General features: G+C 55.6%; 6 protein-coding genes and 1 non-coding gene across 7 annotated transcripts; 4 read left to right on the forward strand and 3 right to left on the reverse strand.

Moving 5' to 3' along the window:
• Positions 1-1,561: 1,561 nt before the first annotated feature.
• SLS55_002213 (uncharacterized protein) lies at positions 1,562-2,038 on the reverse strand (the record flags this gene model as incomplete). The annotated part of the gene is made up of 1 exon (XM_066773697.1): positions 1,562-2,038. One exon carries the CDS (start codon positions 2,036-2,038, stop codon positions 1,562-1,564), a length of 477 nt encoding a protein of 158 aa, XP_066636264.1.
• An 866-nt stretch (positions 2,039-2,904) lies between these two features.
• On the forward strand, positions 2,905-5,103 carry SLS55_002214 (uncharacterized protein; the record flags this gene model as incomplete). Its single annotated transcript, XM_066773698.1, has 4 exons — positions 2,905-3,450; positions 3,666-3,824; positions 4,023-4,293; positions 4,349-5,103. The coding sequence occupies 4 exons, from the start codon at positions 2,905-2,907 to the stop codon at positions 5,101-5,103; spliced, it is 1,731 nt and encodes a 576-aa protein (XP_066636265.1).
• Positions 5,104-6,114: 1,011 nt separating this feature from the next.
• On the forward strand, positions 6,115-7,440 carry SLS55_002215 (uncharacterized protein; the record flags this gene model as incomplete). Its single annotated transcript, XM_066773699.1, has 2 exons — positions 6,115-6,491; positions 6,552-7,440. The coding sequence occupies 2 exons, from the start codon at positions 6,115-6,117 to the stop codon at positions 7,438-7,440; spliced, it is 1,266 nt and encodes a 421-aa protein (XP_066636266.1).
• A 1,250-nt stretch (positions 7,441-8,690) lies between these two features.
• vps29 (Vacuolar protein sorting-associated protein 29) lies at positions 8,691-9,489 on the reverse strand (the record flags this gene model as incomplete). The annotated part of the gene is made up of 3 exons (XM_066773700.1): positions 8,691-8,807; positions 8,872-9,285; positions 9,433-9,489. The coding sequence occupies 3 exons, from the start codon at positions 9,487-9,489 to the stop codon at positions 8,691-8,693; spliced, it is 588 nt and encodes a 195-aa protein (XP_066636267.1).
• Positions 9,490-10,243: 754 nt separating this feature from the next.
• SLS55_002217 (uncharacterized protein) lies at positions 10,244-11,545 on the forward strand (the record flags this gene model as incomplete). Its single annotated transcript, XM_066773701.1, has 3 exons — positions 10,244-10,332; positions 10,425-11,050; positions 11,103-11,545. 3 exons carry the CDS (start codon positions 10,244-10,246, stop codon positions 11,543-11,545), a joined length of 1,158 nt encoding a protein of 385 aa, XP_066636268.1.
• A 1,157-nt stretch (positions 11,546-12,702) lies between these two features.
• On the reverse strand, positions 12,703-12,806 carry SLS55_002218. Its single transcript has one exon. It is a non-coding gene; the product is annotated as a tRNA-Ser (tRNA).
• Positions 12,807-16,648: 3,842 nt separating this feature from the next.
• GLR1 (Glutathione reductase) lies at positions 16,649-18,102 on the forward strand (the record flags this gene model as incomplete). The annotated part of the gene is made up of 2 exons (XM_066773702.1): positions 16,649-16,797; positions 16,851-18,102. The coding sequence occupies 2 exons, from the start codon at positions 16,649-16,651 to the stop codon at positions 18,100-18,102; spliced, it is 1,401 nt and encodes a 466-aa protein (XP_066636269.1).
• Between the last annotated feature and the right edge of the window lie 39 nt (positions 18,103-18,141).

An 18,141-nucleotide genomic window follows, 5' to 3' on the forward strand; every position in this document is an offset into this window, starting at 1 on the left:
CCATGGTGTTCAAAGAGCAGGTGTGTGAGCGGAAGAGAGCCAAGGACGCAGGGACGGGTCATTTAAGCAACATTGTTTTCTCACTAGCTACATTCCAGGCATGCAGAACCTTAGGGACCCGAGGACGAGAGGCGGAAAAAACAAGAAGGGAAATCAACAAGGAGAGCCCGTACGCCAATTAATGTTTGGACCACCCTCATTTTGGTGGAAGAGCCTGTGTCCCGTTTTTGCCGGAGGTCCTTGCTTCCTCTCTTCCCCGTTCCAAACGCGATAACGCCGCTCCTAACAGTAAACGATCTCGCTTGAATACAGCCCCCAGTTGGTACAGAGAAGATTCATTCAGTAAAGAAATAGCATTACATTCGTCGATAGTACTGCACGACCTCCATTGCCAAGCATTTGGGAGCGTCTCGTGGGCCAAGGATAGGAGTTGATCAAACCCTTGCGTACAACTTGAGGGTCTTCTTTCGACCAGTAGTTTGTTCGCAAGTTGTTGAATGATCGATGATTCGGTTAATGAGAATGGAAAGGTTAACAAAGGAAAATATTGATTCTGTGTGTTTGGGCGGGTATTTGCAGTGTGAAAAGAAGACCAGTCGTCAGACTGGCCGAGGTGAGGGGTATCTCAGATTTTGTCGTGCGTTTTCTTTTTCTTTTTTTCAGATATACGATACCTTGACGCCCATTCCGAGGGTTCTGCGCATCTTCTCCCACGCGATCCGTAGCAGACGTTTTACGCGATCTCGTAGATCCTGTCTACCAAATGCTAGCGCGAATGCTAAGAGGAAGAGTAGCGTACGAAGAAATGCCATGGGATTCTTCGTCAAAGACTGTGTGGCGTTCTGGAACATATTCTGGACGGCGCCCAACACGGCCGATGCTCGTGCTGATACGCTCTGATTTCTTGGACGTGGGCTAATTGCCTTCTTATTCGGACCAGGTCGTGGTGCTCTGGGCGGTGCTGAAGCCGCAGCCCGGTTGAGATTGCTCGACGTAGGATGTGGAGAGGCGGCCCCTTGCGAGCCATTATTTGCGGGGCGCCGCATGCGCTGTCTAGCCTCACGGTCTTCTTGCTCCCGCCGTCGGCGTGATTCCTCTTCTTCTGCTTCTCGGCGGCGTGTTTCAGCTTCTTGGCGGCGGCGTTCCAACTGTTGTTGTTGCTGCTGCCGTAGCTCGGCTTCCCTGATGGCGGCGCTTTCCTGCTCTTCCTTAAGACCATGCAAAGCTAGGAGAAATGCTTCCTTTCGCTCGTCGTCGAGTACTTCGCTCATGCCTATAAATTCGCGAGCATAATCCCACTCGTCGTTGCGCGGAAGAACGTGAAGGGTGTACAGCTCGAGCAGCTTCAGGCGGGAGTTCAAGTCTCTGGGTGTATTTGTGCCGTGGCTCCGAATACCCGAGCGCTTCTGGGCGTAGAGGGGAGAGTTCATGTGCGCAGTAATGTCGAAGGTGGGTTGTGCCGAGGCAGAGAGGTACGTTTCGAGCCGTTGCTGGGTCACCTGCTGCGACGGCGCGTGCGTCAACAACAGTGTCGCTCTACACAGAAAAGTTAACCCGGATCTCACGGCATCGCGGCAAGAGTTGGTACACACAAATTGATAACGACGTCGGGATCGACGCTGCCCTCAACTCCGCCATAGCCGGCCTGCACCACATCTTCCCAGACCCTGCCGTCGCGGCATTTCGACACCAAGGCCTTCCATTTTGTGCTGCCAAATGCATGTTTGCCCTCCTCAGGCCCCAGTTCTATTACGGAGTTCAAGAAGGTCAGGTAGAAGCTCCAGACTTTGACGCGGGTGCCGCGCGACGCATAGGCGATGGGCGCGAATGCGGCTTGTTGATTGTCGTGGTCTTGTCCGTCTGTGTCGGGAAGGTCGGGGGTGATGACGGGTTCGATGGTTGAGAGGGCCTCGGGCAGGCGTCGTGTGAGGAACAGCTGAGCAGCTTGGCGGTATGTCTTCGCGATCTGCGCGGTCTGCGGCCTCTGCTGCGAGCCGAGTGACGTGACGGAGGCCGCCAGCATGTTCTCGTAGGTCATAGACAGTGTTGCGGCGGGCGTGGCGGGCGGCTGCTATTCCATGGAGGAGGAGATCCGGGGGATATGGGGGGCGCGCAGGAGGTGTTCTCGCATGCTTCCCGCACGGTGTTGTGGTAGTGATTTGCGGTGCTCGAGTGAGGAATGTCGGCCGCAAACACGCAGGGCCGCTGACGAGGACCTCGGCTCGTCGGAGCACGGAGATTGGACACACGGGGCACGGGGCAACACCCGCAGCGGCTTCAATCGCGCGACACGGCCAGGATACGCGAGCAGACGTGCTGCATGTGAGAGGCGCGTCGCCGAGCGTCGCGGGGTGCAGCTCGCAGCTCGCCTGCCTGTGCCGTGTTCTTTGATTGCCTTGCTCTCGCCGGGCCATGATCCGGCATCGGCACACACTAAAGATACCCGGCGCCAGCTGTCAGCTGCCAACTGCGCCCATGCTTCTTGCCTTGCTCCATTTCGGCAGTCGGCGCCCGCCTCTCGCGCGAAAGATGCCGTCATGCCACGGCGCCATCAACACCGCCCGCGCATCGCATCCATCTGCAGGCGCTGAGACCAACGGATCCTACTATTGCTTCATTGCTAACCGGAAGACAAAGGCAGAAGGGTTCCTGCCTACAAACAAGTTTGCAGCATCAAACTTACAGGCAACACTTCCACGCCTTGCCACCTTCCAGCACCTCTGAACTTTTTTTTCCGTGCGGACACCTACCCTAAACATCCACTGCATCGCAACCCCAACGCACACCTACAACTTGCGTGCAGTTCTCTGTGCCTGTTCTACTTCATTTGACATCTGCGGCTCTGATTCAGCTGCGTAACCTTCCTCGACAGCTCTGCGAGGCAAACGCGCGAATCAGCGCAGCATGGACGTCGATAAGACGGCCTTCTGGGGCCGTCTGCTTGAGATCCTTGAAGCCGTATCCACTGCTCAGTTCGTCTCGTTTGACTTGGAGCTGTCAGGCATCCCTTCTAGGGGTACCTCCGGCACCAAGCAGACCCTGGAAGAACGCTATCAGGAAATCAAAGACGCCGCGGATCGCTACCAGATACTGCAAATCGGCCTCACCTGCGTCGAGCAGGACATACAGTCCGAGAGCTACGTCGTGCGCCCTTACAATTTCAATCTCAACCCTCTGCTCGAAGAAAGACTAGACATTGAACGCATCTGGTCTTTTCAAAGCGGCGCCGCAGAATTTTTGTTGAGCGTCGGCTTCAAGATGGATCTCCCCATGACGAAGGGAGTCCCATACCTCTCTCGGTACGAGGCCAAAAGAGCCAAGAAGCTAGCATATGCGAGATGGGATAAGTCTGCCATCGCAGATGTTCAGCTAAAGGAGCACGAAGTGCAGTCTCTGGAGTTCGTCAGCAAAGTTCGCTGTGCCATAAATACATGGAAGGAGACAGGCAAGGTGAGTCGTGTAATGAGCAAGAAGATGTTGAGCACGCATGTGTACTGTTCCACTGTGCGGTCGGTTGGAAGTAGTCGTTTGGACAGACGCATTCATGTGTGCTTGAAGCCTCGGCTGCCATGTCTCAGTTCACGCTTCAAGTACCGACGACAGTGTGATTTCCCAAGCCAACTCTGCGTTGTTGTGTTGAAAGTTCTTCCACTAATCACTGACAGCCTTTCGCGAATCACCTCAATATCGTCTCCACCAATCCTGCCGGTATCCAACCCACTTATGCTGAACTCGGCAACTTCGAAAAGCGCCTAGTACACCAGCTCGTTCGCGCCGAATACCCAGACCTAGTGACCATTTCCAAGCCCCAAGCTATACAGATCGTACCTCTCAACGAAGAAAGGGAAAAGGAAATCTTGCGCAAGAAGAAGAGAGCCCTTCGACACCAAATTGAGCGCCAGACGGGCTTCCGTTGGATCATCGAAGCTCTCTGTGGCGGGGAGTTGAAGATTGACGCAGATTTATTTGCCCGCGACGTCCATACCGGGGCTGTGAAGTCCGCTGACATGATAAATCTAAAGGCGCGCTTTGATCGCGCACGCCTCGCGCTACAACGCAGGAGGCCGGTTCTCGTTGGACACAATCTATTCACGGATATCGTTTACTTGTATCGCACGTTCATCGGCCCGTTGCCTCCAACGCTCGAGGAATGCCGGAAGGTACTTCACGAGAACTTTCCTCTTGTCGTGGATACTAAATACGTGGCTACACACAACTGTGGGGACATAAACCCTAGATCTTCTCTTGAGGAGATTCACCACAAGCTTCGCGACCAGAATAAGCCCGTCATCGGTAACCATGCACCGAATTCCTGTGATGTTTATACAGCACGCTAAACAATGAGTAGTCACACATGGCGCACACGACAAGTACCACATCGCAACACCCTTTCATGAGGCGGGGTATGATAGTTTTCTGACTGCCCTGATCATGATTCGACTGTCAACCAAGCTTGAGCAAGATGGCGCATACCTCAAAGATGCGTCACTGGCTGTCAGTGATGATGAATCTTACGACACCGCTCCAGAGACGTTGCCAGATCGAAGCGACTCTTCACCGTTTCCTCCGTCCAATCAAGGAATCGCCACTCTCGATGGAGAAGCCGAGCTCGTCACCCCCGCGATCACACCCAATGTCAACGGTGATCAGACTGCGTTAGCACAAGCAGTCGCACCGCTGGAAGACACAGACACGGCGCGGAACAAGAAGACGGCACGTAAGAAGAAGGGAAAGGGCGGTCAGGCGGGCGGCGAGACTAAGAGCACATTGATGTTTTCTTCAACGAACCTCTTCGCTCAATTGGCTACAGCTGACACGGAGAGCGAAGACGAGCAAGATGCGGAGTTGGTCCCCGAAGAGCCGCGGAACGGCTCGCCGACGGAAGAAACGGAGGATGCCCAGGTTGCGACGTACCAGTGGGATGGGACAACCTACTATTCATACCCAGACGAGGGGGCGGCTCAGCAAGGTGCAACAGTCAACCGAGAGGCGATGGAGCCAATGACTCTGATGCCTCCTTTCGAGACGGACTTCTGGCGTGTGTACGGGAACAAACTGCGGGTCTTTGGCACCACGGAGAGCGTTTGGAACCTCCGACCGTGAGTGTTGGTGGTGGGGGCGCAAGGACTGAAGATTTGATCCAGCCGCGTACGCCAGCGAAACCAACAAACAGGCGCGTTGGCACCAATTTCGGCTGGGGGTTTTGCACTGCCATGATGTGGGCTTTTGGCGTGGGCGGCATCGAAAAAGGCGTTTAGGGAGCGAGCTAGCATAGCAATGGACTTATAGACAGGCATAGCGTGGCGTCGCGCGATCCCATGTGGCTGATGCGCGGGAGAGAAGAATGCACTCTAGCACCAGTCGCGCGGCGGGGCGGACGCAGGGTTTCCTTGGTTCGGCGCGCGCCCGGCAAATGGGAGAACGTTCCTGCATGGGCGCAGAAAAAGTGTCAGGTGCCGGGCCCTTAGGCTTTAGCGCGCTGTCAGGGACGGGCTGTCAGCTATCCCTGAGGCCCGCTTCGCCTCAGGACGGATGGCGCAGAGAAGGGCGGCCGGGAGCTGGGGTGATTGCGTGTACATGCACAAGTCCTGCAAATTATCAAAAGACGTTAGAGTTGCGGACATGATCGGCAGCAGGCACACGAGCTTGGCGCACGAGGCATGGAGCCAAGTGTGCGGCACAACGCGGCGAGAGATTGGGTGTGGAGCTGCATGTTTGGCGGATGGTGTTGTGAGAGCGGTATCATGTTGACAAGGGCTGTGACGTTGGGATTTCTCCGATGGCAGCCATGGCCATCGATCTCTGGCGGTGCGAGAGTCAGGCCCCGTGGAGCGCTGATGACGATTTACTCGATAGGCGGGGCCTAAAGTAATTTGTGGCCCTACCGCCTCTTGCTCCAGGGCCCCTAAGTGCTTTTAAGGTGCGCCGGTCTAGGCTGTCAAACGTCGATAAAGTGCCACCATGTCTTCTTGCGCCTAACGCGGACCCCTTGCCTCCAACAAACCCCCAACTGACAGGAGCTACTCGGACCTTCAATTCGCGAGCCTCTAAAGACTCCGCGGCCGCGCGCCGCTCGCTTTGTCCGCCGTCCGACCCACCCCCAATCCTTCGAGAATGTCCGTATCGCCTACGTCACTGCCTCGCCGGCCGCTGCGCTACCTCGTCGCTGCTGCAATCGCGGCCGCCTTCTTCTTCTACTGGTCCGCCATCTCCGAGCGACTCTCCTCGCCATTCCACGAATACACTGTCCAGGGCATTCCTGCGACCAATGCCACCTTGGGCTTTGGCCGCATCTTCGCCGTCTCCAAGCAAGGCTCGCCGCGCCGGAGGACTCTGATCCAAGCCGCCAATGTCACCGAAATCGACATCACCATTCCAGAGCAGCCGCATTGGACCCTGGAAGATGAGGAGAACTTTAGACTACCGGAGAACTCGACGCTAGGCCGCGGCTCACTGCTGGCCTGGCTGGGACACCTGCACGCTCTTCGCGAGTGCGTCCGCCCTTCGCCCCGGTGCGCAAGTTGAGAACAATTCATTGATCGAGTTCGCAGGTTCATGGACTCCGGCGCCGAGACGGCCCTCATCCTCGAAGACGACGTCGATTGGGACATTCGCCTGAAGTCGCAACAGATCCCGCTCGTCGCATCCGCCATTCGCGCGCTCCTCCCCGATGCCAAATACCCGCAGTACCCATTTGGAAACCCCAAGAACTGGGACTTGCTATACATGGGACACTGCGGCGACTACTGGCACGGCATGGACATCGGCTTCGACAAGGGCCACGTCGTTCCAGAGAACCTGACAGCGACTCCCCACATCGCCTTCAAGGACGAGTCGCTGCCCGACTTCGACAACCTGCACCCGTGGACGACATCGCTACTGGCGAACCTGAACATAACGGAGCGCACGCGGCTGGTGCACCGCAGCCGCTTTCCCTTATGCACCTTTGCCTACGCTGTGACGCGTCACTCGGCAAACCGCCTCCTGACGGAGCTGGCGGGGCGCGAATCGTCGCGCCCGGGCGATCACGCATACGACATCACGATCCTGCGCGGCTGCATCTCGGACGGCCTGCGCTGCTGGAGCATCAACCCGGAGCTCTTCCACCACGTGCCAGGCGACAGCATGATCGCCGGCATTGAACACACGCCAGACCGCGTCCCGCCCGTCGACGAGAGCGGCTGGTGGCAGGTGCAACAGCGCGCCGAGACGACGAATATCGATTGCGGCTTCTGGACCGGCGCGTTCGACTTCAAGGATCGGGATGTGGAAAGGCTGCGCTGGCTGCAGCAGGAGGTTGGCCGCAAGGGCCGCTGCATCAAGCCCGGCAGGGAGCTCCAGACCCAGACGGTCGAACGACGGCCGCCGCCGAAAGCGCAGGTGCCAGCCGCACAGGTACCGAACGCGGAGCGCCCGAAGAAGGCGAATCAGATCGCTTAAACGGGAGAACGATATTGAATGAGTTGTGCTGGGTTATACGACTGAAAGACTTTCGACGACGAAGCTCCTTGAAAAATTGAAGGAGCTGTGTGCATAGGGTCGGTTGGCCTCTTATTGTCGCATTTTTGTACAGGACCCATCCCTTTTCTTCTCTCTCTCCTTTCTCAACAATTCTCACACAAACAAACTACGGCGTCATGGTAATGTCTTGCGTCATGCATTTTGGGAGTAACATGCGGGCTTTCTCTCGTCTTGCATTCGTTCATATACTGATGTTGGTTGCATTACTTGCGCCTTTTCAGTGGCTTTTTTTTATTGGCTTTTCGTCCTGCGCCCCCCCTGAGGTGGAAGGCGACAGTCCTCTTTTTGAAGATACCTCAGACGTTGTAGACCTGGAATATTTCTTGCACCAAATTGATGCGTGTAACAACAACAATAAGGTCACGACTACAAAGCAGACATGAGTGCGCCTGATTGTGATCAGCCGTTTTAGGCTTCATCCAAATTTCGGATCACAGCAAGCGTGACATCTGAAGGGCTTCGCATGATTTTAGTCCATTCATCCATGGGAGTTTACTCGCGACAAGATTAATTTCCGCCAAAATGACTTTTTGTACACCGCATGTGGCAGCGGAGATTTTGACGATATCTCGCCCGCGGAGCCAACTAACAATTTGAAATCGAGAACTCTCAACAGGTCCATGGTTACTCATCCAACAGTTGGTTCGTTTGGAGACCACCGAAAGGCTATTCCATACCACCTGGAGTTTGTCTTGGATTAGCGGCACTTCTTGTTTCGTAGCTTACCATAACTGCTGTGTGATTCCACGGGAGTAACCAATCCCCACGTGTCAACAATGCGGGGCAGGGAACGCAGGTCTACGGAAGCTTCGGTTGGTGACATTGCACGGAGCTCGACCCGGTCGTTTGTTCTCTTGCGCGACATTAGCATCCCATAGGTGCATTCCCCACGTGCCGGCTGAGACAACACAGATACCGTACTTCCCCGGATCTGCGAAGAAGAGCCGTATCTTCTGTGCTTTGACTCAAGGCAATTGCGGGGTAAAGGGGCTTGCGAAAGCTTGATGCAAGCGTTCGGTAGCGAATAGGCTTCGTTTCGGAAGAAATAGGAGTCATTCCTCATCTCATCAAGCCAGCGCAAGCACGCGGAGAGGTGCGGGTTTGAGCGTTGGCAAAATTTGGTATCATTATGCTCTCCGAGACTCTGGGGGGGTACCGCTTTCCAATCATCACTCCAGGCCTCCTCCATTTTTCCGGAAAGACACCTTCTCCACGCCCACATTTTCGTTTCCGTTGGCGTCCTTGCGCAATTGGTAGACATAGAGCACCAGAACGTCTCCTTGAACCTATAATCGACGCGTCAGCCCCTCGATCTGCTACCTGGGGCAGGGAAGCACCGGGACGACGCACATCCATGAGCACGAAGCTCGGGGTGGGATCCTCCTCCTCGGTCCACCAACCGGTGGTCATGGCGCCAGTCGCGCTGCCGGGGTTGACAAAGAACTTGCCCTCCATCTCGTATGCCTCGAAGCGATGGGTGCCGCCCCACAGCAGGACGTCAACGTCCATCTGGCGGGCGGCGATCAGCAGGCTGTCCGGGTCGCCCGGCGGCAGGATGGTGTGGCCATGGGTGAAGCCGATGCGCAGCGAGCCGTGGGTGACGACCTTGGAGAGGGCGAGGTTGGGCGCCTCGACGTCGAAGTCGCCCTTGACGATCTGCAGGTCGGGCGCGATGCTGCGCAGGAAGTCGTAGGTATCCTTGTCGGTGAGGTTACCTAGGCATAGTATCTGGCCGATTTTGCCCGGGGCGAGGAGCTTCCTGAACTGCGGCAGCGCGTCAGAGCGAGGGGCGCTTTGGGGAGGGGTTCGAAGCGCGGAGCTCGTGTTCTCTCTACCTTTGCGGGAATGTCCTGGAGGAGGGCGTCAGCCGGGGCGGAACGGGCGCTGTGCGGGGGAGGGACAGGAGCATACCGCGGCCCTGTCCGGGATGAAAAGGTCACCGAGGCATAGGACTAATCTTGAAGTCATGGCGTGGGCGCATGGACGCGTGCTGGCGACGATGTTGAGCGGAAGGGCAGCGCATGGGCGAGAGGGCGGGCAGGCAGTACGTAGAGCTCCCGCCGCGGCGTGCACGCGCCTCCGGGCCCGGCGCAGGCGGAGGAGAAGGCGGAACTGGGCGCGCCAAGCACCGCGCCCTCACGCTGCACACCCCCCAGCGGAAAAGCGCGACACTGCTCGTTTTCGTGCGGGAAAGAAACGCCGGCCCTTGTCCACGCCGGCTCGGGCTGGCTTACGCAAATGCAGCCGTCAATGGCAACGGCAGCCTGTCCGGCGGCGGGTCCAGGCGCTCAGCACGTCCTCGACTGACACTACCCCGGACGCGACCCGAAGTCGGCAAGTGTACGTACCGAGCGCTGTGAAACTTTTTTGTCTCCCTACTCCGCGCCCTCCAGAGATATAAAATCGGCTTCCGTCCCGTTGCAAATCGCCCCATCCGCATTGGAAGCGTGAAGTGGGCCCTGAGCGACTATCTCCAACGTCACCCGAGTTCGCACGCCCCGAGACCGGCACCCCGGCCACCCCGCGCCGCCTCTTACGCTTCTACCCCTCCCTCCCGTCGGCCGCCAACCTGGCTTCCCGAGCACAACCCCGTCTAAGTCTCATCGAGAGACATTTAGACGTTAAACCTCCCCTCAACACTCCCTACTCCTCCGACCGTGCTGCACTACCCGACGACGACATCGACCCCCAACAAGCCGCAGTCCTAGAAGACGAACCCAACATGTCTACTCAAGAAGCGCACCCCACCCTGCTCATCCCTGGGCCCATCGAGTTCGACGATGCTGTTCTCCAGGCCATGAGTCACTACAGGTACGCTGCACGGCCACTGCCAGTCGCTCCGGCTGCTCCTGGCCCCCAGCACGTCCCAGCACAACTGCCACTGACACTGAGCCACCACGCAGTGAGTCGCACGTCGGCGCTGCCTTCGTCGCGGTCTTCGGAGAGACTCTGTCCATGCTTCGGAAGCTGTTCCAAACCTCCAACCCCGCATCTCAGCCTTTCGTCATCTCGGGTTCGGGAACACTAGGATGGGACCAGGTCGCCGCCAACCTGGCGGAGCCGGGCGATGAGGTGCTGGTTCTCCACACCGGATACTTTGCCGATTCGTTCGCCGACTGCTTCGACACCTACGGCGCCAAGCCCACCCAGCTCAAGGCTCCTATTGGCGATCGTCCCCAGCAGGATGCCGTCGAGAAGGCCCTGAAGGAGAAGAAGTACAAACTGATCACCGTCACCCACGTGGACACCTCTACCGGTGTCCTCAGCGACATCAAGTCTCTGGCCGAGCTCGTCCACCGCGTCAGCCCCGAGACCTTGATCGTTGTTGACGGTGTGTGCAGTGTTGGCTCGGAGGACATCCGCTTCGATGACTGGGGCATCGACGTGGTCATCACGGCCAGCCAGAAGGCCATCGGCTGCCCTGCCGGTCTGAGCATCCTCATGGCTTCCGGTCGCGCCATTGAGACCTTCAAGGCCAGGAAAACCAAGCCTACCTCTTACTTCGGCTCGTGGAAGAACTGGCTGCCCAGTATGACTCTATTTACCCCCGCTTCCCATACGGCGTGCTAACCGAATGACAGTCATGCAAAACTACGAGGCAAAGAAGGCCTCTTACTTTGCCACTCCTTCCCCTCAGCTCGTCCGCGCTCTCCACACCTCTCTCACCCAGATCCTCGCCTCTCCCCTCGACGAGCGTTTCGCTCGCCACAAGGAGGTCTCGCAGAAGATCAAGCAGGCCGTCGCTGCCCTCGGCCTGAAGCAGCTCGCCGACAAGCCAGAGAACCAGGCCAACGGCATGACGGCCATCTACCTGCCCGAGGGCATCGCGGCGGCCCAGATCCTGCCCAACCTGCTGCAGAAGAAGGTTATCTTCGCGGGCGGCCTCCACAAGGAGATTGCCAGCAAGTACATCCGTTTCGGTCACATGGGCGTCAGCGTGACGGACCCCAGGAAAAACGACATCGACCGCGCGATTGACGCGCTGAAGTCGGGTCTGTCGGAGGCTGGCTACACGGCGCCCTAGATTTGTTCCGGAGCGTAGAGGAACCACATACATAGTCTCTGGGTATGATTACAATGCATTTATGACAGACAGAAAATTACGTGATAGAGACTGGGGGAGGCAGAGATTGGAATGGGGTGCATATGGCGCCCCATGAATGTACATACAAGGCAAAAAAGAGGGGTGTAATCCTCGTTTGTTTCTTTTTCCAACCTTGCTTATATTTTCCTTCCGTGTGACTCCCATGATGAGCTTGCGTGTTGCGCATCTTTTTGCCCGATTAGGAAATCCGACTCGTCCCCTCTTGATGAATGGTGCATGGATGCCCGAATCCTCCCGTAGGTAGATGCTCGTTCAGACGTGCGTAGTTCTCGTCATCAGCGTGAGAGATTGGTTCGCTTAGTGCGGGCTAGAAAAGCAAATGGCGGGGGAATGTCGCAGCTGCTCCCGATTTGCATGTAGATTGCGGGTGTGCATCCGTATGGACGTTTTGACGATCCACCATTCTGCGACTTCAGGACCGCTAGGGAGGTGGCCTTGTAGTTTGGTATTGCGAAAGAGGATTGATGGTTTCTTCGTGTCCTCTTCGGATTTGGGCCCGTACGAAAGTTCTTACAACTCTTGATCATGATGCCACGGTTTCTCGGGCTATATCTAGCAATCCCCAAAGATTTTGCTTATGCGCTTTCCAAGCTCTGTGGCAGTTGGAACATAGAAGATATGCCAATTTGCCATTCAATTGAGTTTTGGGAGATTGACTTGTGTTGTCTTTCCATAGTAATTAACATTATTTCAAACAAAACTGTCGGCATCCCGTTAAACATTAACAGCGTCATCGTTGGAGATCTACATGCTTTCCTTTCTAACATCTTCGCTGAGAGTTCCAAACTTGTGTGGGACTGCAGTCATCATCTGGCTGCGATGGCATGGCCATAACTATAAAATCAAATAATTGCCTCAACCATAGGTTCCGACGCCCCCAGCTCTTGTGATTGCAGTAGTCACTGTTACGACTGTTCTTCTCCTGCCTTCCCATTGTATAAATAATGATAACTCGCCAAAACGTACGCCTCAGGCAAAAGTACCATGCCTCCTACAGTGCCACGATGAAGGGGGCCAACGCCTCGACCCTCAGATGGGCAAAACAAGAGCAAAAAAGTAACAATCGGGCTGTTATGCGACACCTGTGAGATTCGAACTCACGCTCCCGAAGGAACTGGCTATCAACTTCTTCCATCTCGAAAGTAGCAGGCCAGCGCGTTAACCACTCCGCCAAAGTGCCAGTGGCACTACGAGATGCTCTCAGAGCTCTCGAAGTGGGATTGTTGAGAAAAGCCGTTCATTTTGATACCTATATTGTCTTACAGTTTGTTTTCTAAGAGCTCGAAGCTCTACTACATGATACCTATGTAAACCCTCCTGATATCGATCGAACACTTTTTCTGGTTGACTACAGTGTTTCTGGTTGATTGCAGTGCACGGGGCTGCATCTGTTCTATGGTTCTGGTTGCAAAACGGAAGATGCAGAAGATTTTTTCGTGGTTTTGCGACGTTTGATACTATTTTTAGCACACATGGTCTCCAACCAAAACCAACGGATATTCACCGGCCCGGCTTCCATCTTGGACTGCTGGACTCTTCTTCTCGAACTCACGGATCAAAATAAAAGTGCTAGAATGAAGATCTGTGTTCTGGAGAACATAAATGAATGATATGGAATGTCATATCAAGACCAGATTCATTCACGCCCCGGAGTTTGTAGCAAGAGTAACAGGAACAGAGCATGATCGGTGGGTCAAACTAATAATAATAAAAGCAGAAGCACCGAACCCATGACGGATGAAGTGCAAGTGAGCACAGCGGTGACAAAAAAAATTGCCTACCCGCATCTGCCTCATAACAAAAATCTCTCACCGGATGGGTAGTTGAATACAAAATCCGGACGTAAATGTAGGGTTTAAATGCACATATTTACGTCCAGATCTTATATTCAACTGCCTACAATAATTTGATAATGCAGTGTTTGTGTAGGGTAAATGCGGGCGTGCAATTTCCTTTGTCACCCGCCGTGTGAGGGTCCGATCCGCACCACCCACGGCGCCGGCTACCTCAACACCTTCTCCGGCTTCATGCACTAACCCAACACTTTATGCTGCCGCTGGCGTCGTTGAAAGTCGTCCCAGTCAGGTCATCCGAGCCAGGCCAGACCATCTGGTCGACCAGGCCTTCGCAGTCAGTCCCTCTTTTGATGTGTTAGGTATCTTGTCTTGCGGAAGCTAGTAGCTAGATGCACGTACGTGTAGAGGCCGCATATACTGTTCTTTCCCGGCTGAATGGATGATATCCTATTGGTCCTATTTGGGTTGCGCATCTCAGAAACAAGTGTGGAGGGCGACTTGGTATAAGGAGCGCATACCACTCGGCATTAAGCGGCTGGCAGTATTCGAAGGGCCGGGCCATGTAGGCGCATTCTCCTTGGAAATAGGCATCCTCGCAAAAGAGTACCTGGGGTGGGTGGTGAAATGTTAGTTTGCTTCATAGGGGTTGAATGCGGTTAAGTAACGTACGAAATAGTAATTCGCGGGCAACGTGTCGTTGTAAGGTGGTTCAAGTGGAAGAGCGCGTATGGCTTTCGCAAAGAACCCTAGTAAAAGTAGGACGAAGTACCGAGGTAGCATTTTTGCTGTTGAGGGCAGAGGCTCGGGGTAGGAGGACGGGGATGGAAAACGGAGAGAGAGTCCAGGAAGCCGGCAGCCGAGCCATATATATATCTTTTGAAGCCGATGCGCATGAGCTAAATACACCTCGACACCCAGCCTCATGGGACCCGGCCAAATGACCTTGACACTATCATAAGCCAATCAGTCCATGAAATCCATCGTGATCGCTTGGCGAAAAGGGAACTGGGAATAGTTGGTCATTAGCTCAAGTCACAAAAAAGCTCGGCGCACACCCGCCAGGCTGGAGACGGGCAATGGCCTTTATGGTGGTATCTGAAGTGTTTCAGTTACGTGCTACCAGAGCGGATGTACTGAAGAGTGGCCTCACGCAGTGGACGAGTTTTAGTTACACCGGAAAGACATCTCAGGATCGATCAATCCAGATCGAGATGAGTTCATATCAGTGGCGTGGATAACTCAAATCATCGGGCTACGGATTTCAGGATTTATGGTAGGAGGGTTTCCGACGTTGTCTTCTGTATGTTGCACAAGCCCGTCCCGTGATGCGCAAAATGTTGCATCCAGGGATGGATAGTTTCTGGTTGCCGGGCTAGCGACTTGAGAACATGACAGGTGGATCCCAATTACAATTCCAGGATCTCATGTTGCTGGCATGACGCCAAACAATGGCCAGTATGAGCCCTTGCTTTGTGATCCCAGCTCGGACACTGGTAATGGTGCCCTGATACTTGCCTTTCTCCACCGGTCGAAGCAGAGTTTCCCTGAAGAATCGCTATCTGCACTGGTCATTGTTGGTCGCTCGAGTGATCACAAGATGATACTCTCCACAATTTTTCATAGCGACGACGCTATACTAGAGCTCCCTTTGCAATTGTACCACAAAAAGTGCGAAACGTACTGAGCGATTTTGATTTGTGCCCGAGTAGGAAGGCGTAAAAGATAAGATCATGGTGATTTGACCAAAGAGACGAGCTTCCCAATCGAGAAGAATAATTACAAAGACTGCGGGCACATATGTGGCGAGTGGGCCTCTTCCTCGGATAAAAGGCAAGAGAAAGATTCGCTCCAACCTACCACGTCCCTGTTGTTGAATCTGTTTGCCCTCTTAATATACCACCAAAGGTACTCATCCAGAGTGATTGTGAGAAACCACGGGGACGGCAGGGGTCCCTTTCTGGTGGTAATCCAGCCGCACTGGAGCGCAAGCAAACCGGATTGGTCGATAGCATTCGTGCCATTTGGCGCAACTTTCAATACTTTTTCCTGATTGGGTGTTCCTTCTCCCCGCAGGTAAAACCGCGTTCAGCGCATGCCAGCTATAACGCCTGCCGAGACCGAACCTACGCAATTCCTATCTTCTTATTTGACCATTTTTATCCCCGCCTTTCGAGTTTGGCTTTTTCCAAAGCCTCTTCGTCGGCCGACTTCTCTCCGTGCGAGGCATGGGATTCCCTACTAGACCTAACCTTCTCCTTGCTAAACAGGGCTTCCTTCAGCATTGATGATTCGGAGACTTGGTCGGCCTGGCCGTGGCGACGAAGCGACTCGTTCTTCCAGCTAATCTGGCCGCCATCTGCCTCCCGGTGCTTCTGAGCGTTGAGCTTTGCGGCGCGAATCGAGGTGCGAGTGTAGACGAAGAGGAGGCTGGCCATGGTAACGGCGGCGAGCGGAGCCATCATGGTCTACGGGTGCGCATCAGCAACACGTCGCGATCAGCGAAGAGAGGTGGGCGCTGACCCTGCCGTTGAACTTGAAGGAGCCCGGCGGGCGCGTCGGCCGCGACGTCTCATTGAGCCCGTCGGGCCCGCGCGGGACGGACTGACGGCCACCCATTGTGCTAGCGGTTGGTCGCTCAGGGGCTGAGATATGGAGCTGGGGGTATGTTGGGAGCTCGAGGCTATGGCGTGAGTTGGAGCTTCCAGATCGACGTCATGACAAACCCAACGGAGCGGAAGAGCACCACGCCGCGCACCTTCCAATCGGCGCATGGACATGGATGCTGCGGCTGCCGCCTGCCGACCGGACGCATGCGCTTCTCACCCGCAGCATGGATGATTTGATATATCGTCGGCCTACTCGTCGGCGACGTCGGCGGCAGGGCTGACTAATGCTGGCCGCCACCGCGAAAAACACAAATTATGCACTGCTGCATGTTCTGATGGCTGATTACGGATCACAAGCTGACTTGCATCATCAACCTTTGAACGCATCGGGTCTAACGCCAGCGCCGTTTCCCGAAGCCTAGACCCTGTCGTCATTGTCAACTCGCGTCGCGCGTCCGTACAAATCAACCCCGCCGCCCCTCCACCACTCGAGCCGCAAGGCCAAAGTTGCCAAACTGTCTTCCACAATTCTCTCCCGCACCTTTCTTGCTACGCCGTCAAGGCTGGCTAAAAGCAGACTTACGGCTGTCCAGCGCCAATTTTCCTCGTTCCGTCCCGCCATGGCGCCCGTTCCTAAGGAGTGCGACTACCTCGTCATTGGAGGCGGCAGCGGTGGCCTTGCCTCTGGCCGTCGTGCCAGTGGCATGTATGGCGCCAAGACCATTGCTGTTGAGAGCAAGCGTCTGGGAGGAACCTGTGTCAACGTCGGGTAAGCTCTGCTCCGTGCCCCGCCTTGCAACCACCCCGTACTGACCCCGCCAGTTGCGTGCCCAAGAAGGTGACCTGGAACGCCGCCGCCCTGGCCGAGTCCTTCCACGATGCGAAAGCCTACGGCTTCAAGTACGACAACCTATCCTTCGACTGGAACACCATGAAGACGAAGCGCGACGCCTACGTGAAGCGCCTGAACGGCATCTACGAGAAGAACTTGGGCAACGACAAGGTCGAGTACATCCACGGCTTCGCCTCGTTCCAGGACAAGAACACGGTAGAGATTACCCTGGACGACGGCGGCAAGGAGGTGGTCAAGGCGAAGCACATCCTCATCGCCGTCGGCGGCCACCCCACCCTCCCCGACATTCCCGGCAAGGAGCTCTGCATCGACAGCGACGGCTTCTTTGACATTGAGCACCAGCCGAAGAAGGTCGTTACCGTTGGCGCCGGCTACATCGGCGTGGAACTGTCGGGCATGTTCAACGCCCTGGGCACCGAGACGCACTTCTTTATTCGTGGTGACAAAGTCCTGCGGAGCTTTGACCCGATAATCCAGGACACCATCACGCAGGAGTATGAACGCCAGGGCATGAACATCCACAAGAAGTCCAGCATCACCAAGGTTGAGGATGCCGGCAACGGCAAGAAGCGTGTCTACTATAGCGAGGGCGACACCAAGGACCAGGTCATTGAAGACGTTGACCACGTTCTGTTCGCCATTGGCCGTGCCCCTGAAATCGAGAAGCTTGGAATTGACAAGCTGCCCAGCCTGAAGCTGAACGATAAGAGCCACATTGTTGTTGACAAATACCAGAACACCTCTGTCGAGAACATCTACGCTCTCGGCGATGTCTGCGACCAGGGCTTCGAGCTTACCCCCGTTGCCATTGCCGCAGGTCGCCGTCTCAGCGACCGCGTCTTCGGTGGCAAGAGCGATGCCCGCCTGGAGTATGAGAACATTCCCTCGGTGGTCTTCGCTCACCCCGAGGTCGGTGCCGTCGGGTTGACCGAGCCCGAGGCGCGCGCCAAGTACGGCGACACGATCAAGGTTTACAAGACCAGCTTCACTGCCATGTACTATGCCATGATGGAACCCGAGCACAAGGGTCCCACGGCGTACAAGCTCATCGTCGAGGGCCCCAACGAGCGTGTCGTCGGCCTTCATATTCTGGGACAGGGCTCTGCCGAGATGCTGCAAGGTTTCGGCGTTGCTATCAGGATGGGGGCCACGAAGGCCGACTTTGACCGTTGCGTGGCGATACATCCGACCAGTGCAGAGGAGCTGGTTACGCTGAAATAGATGTAGAGGAGATCCGATGTAGATGATATCCCGAAAGAA

This window comes from Diplodia seriata, assembly GCF_021436955.1.
Source record: "Diplodia seriata strain FDS-637 chromosome Unknown scaffold_2, whole genome shotgun sequence".
Classification (NCBI taxonomy): domain Eukaryota; kingdom Fungi; phylum Ascomycota; class Dothideomycetes; order Botryosphaeriales; family Botryosphaeriaceae; genus Diplodia; species Diplodia seriata.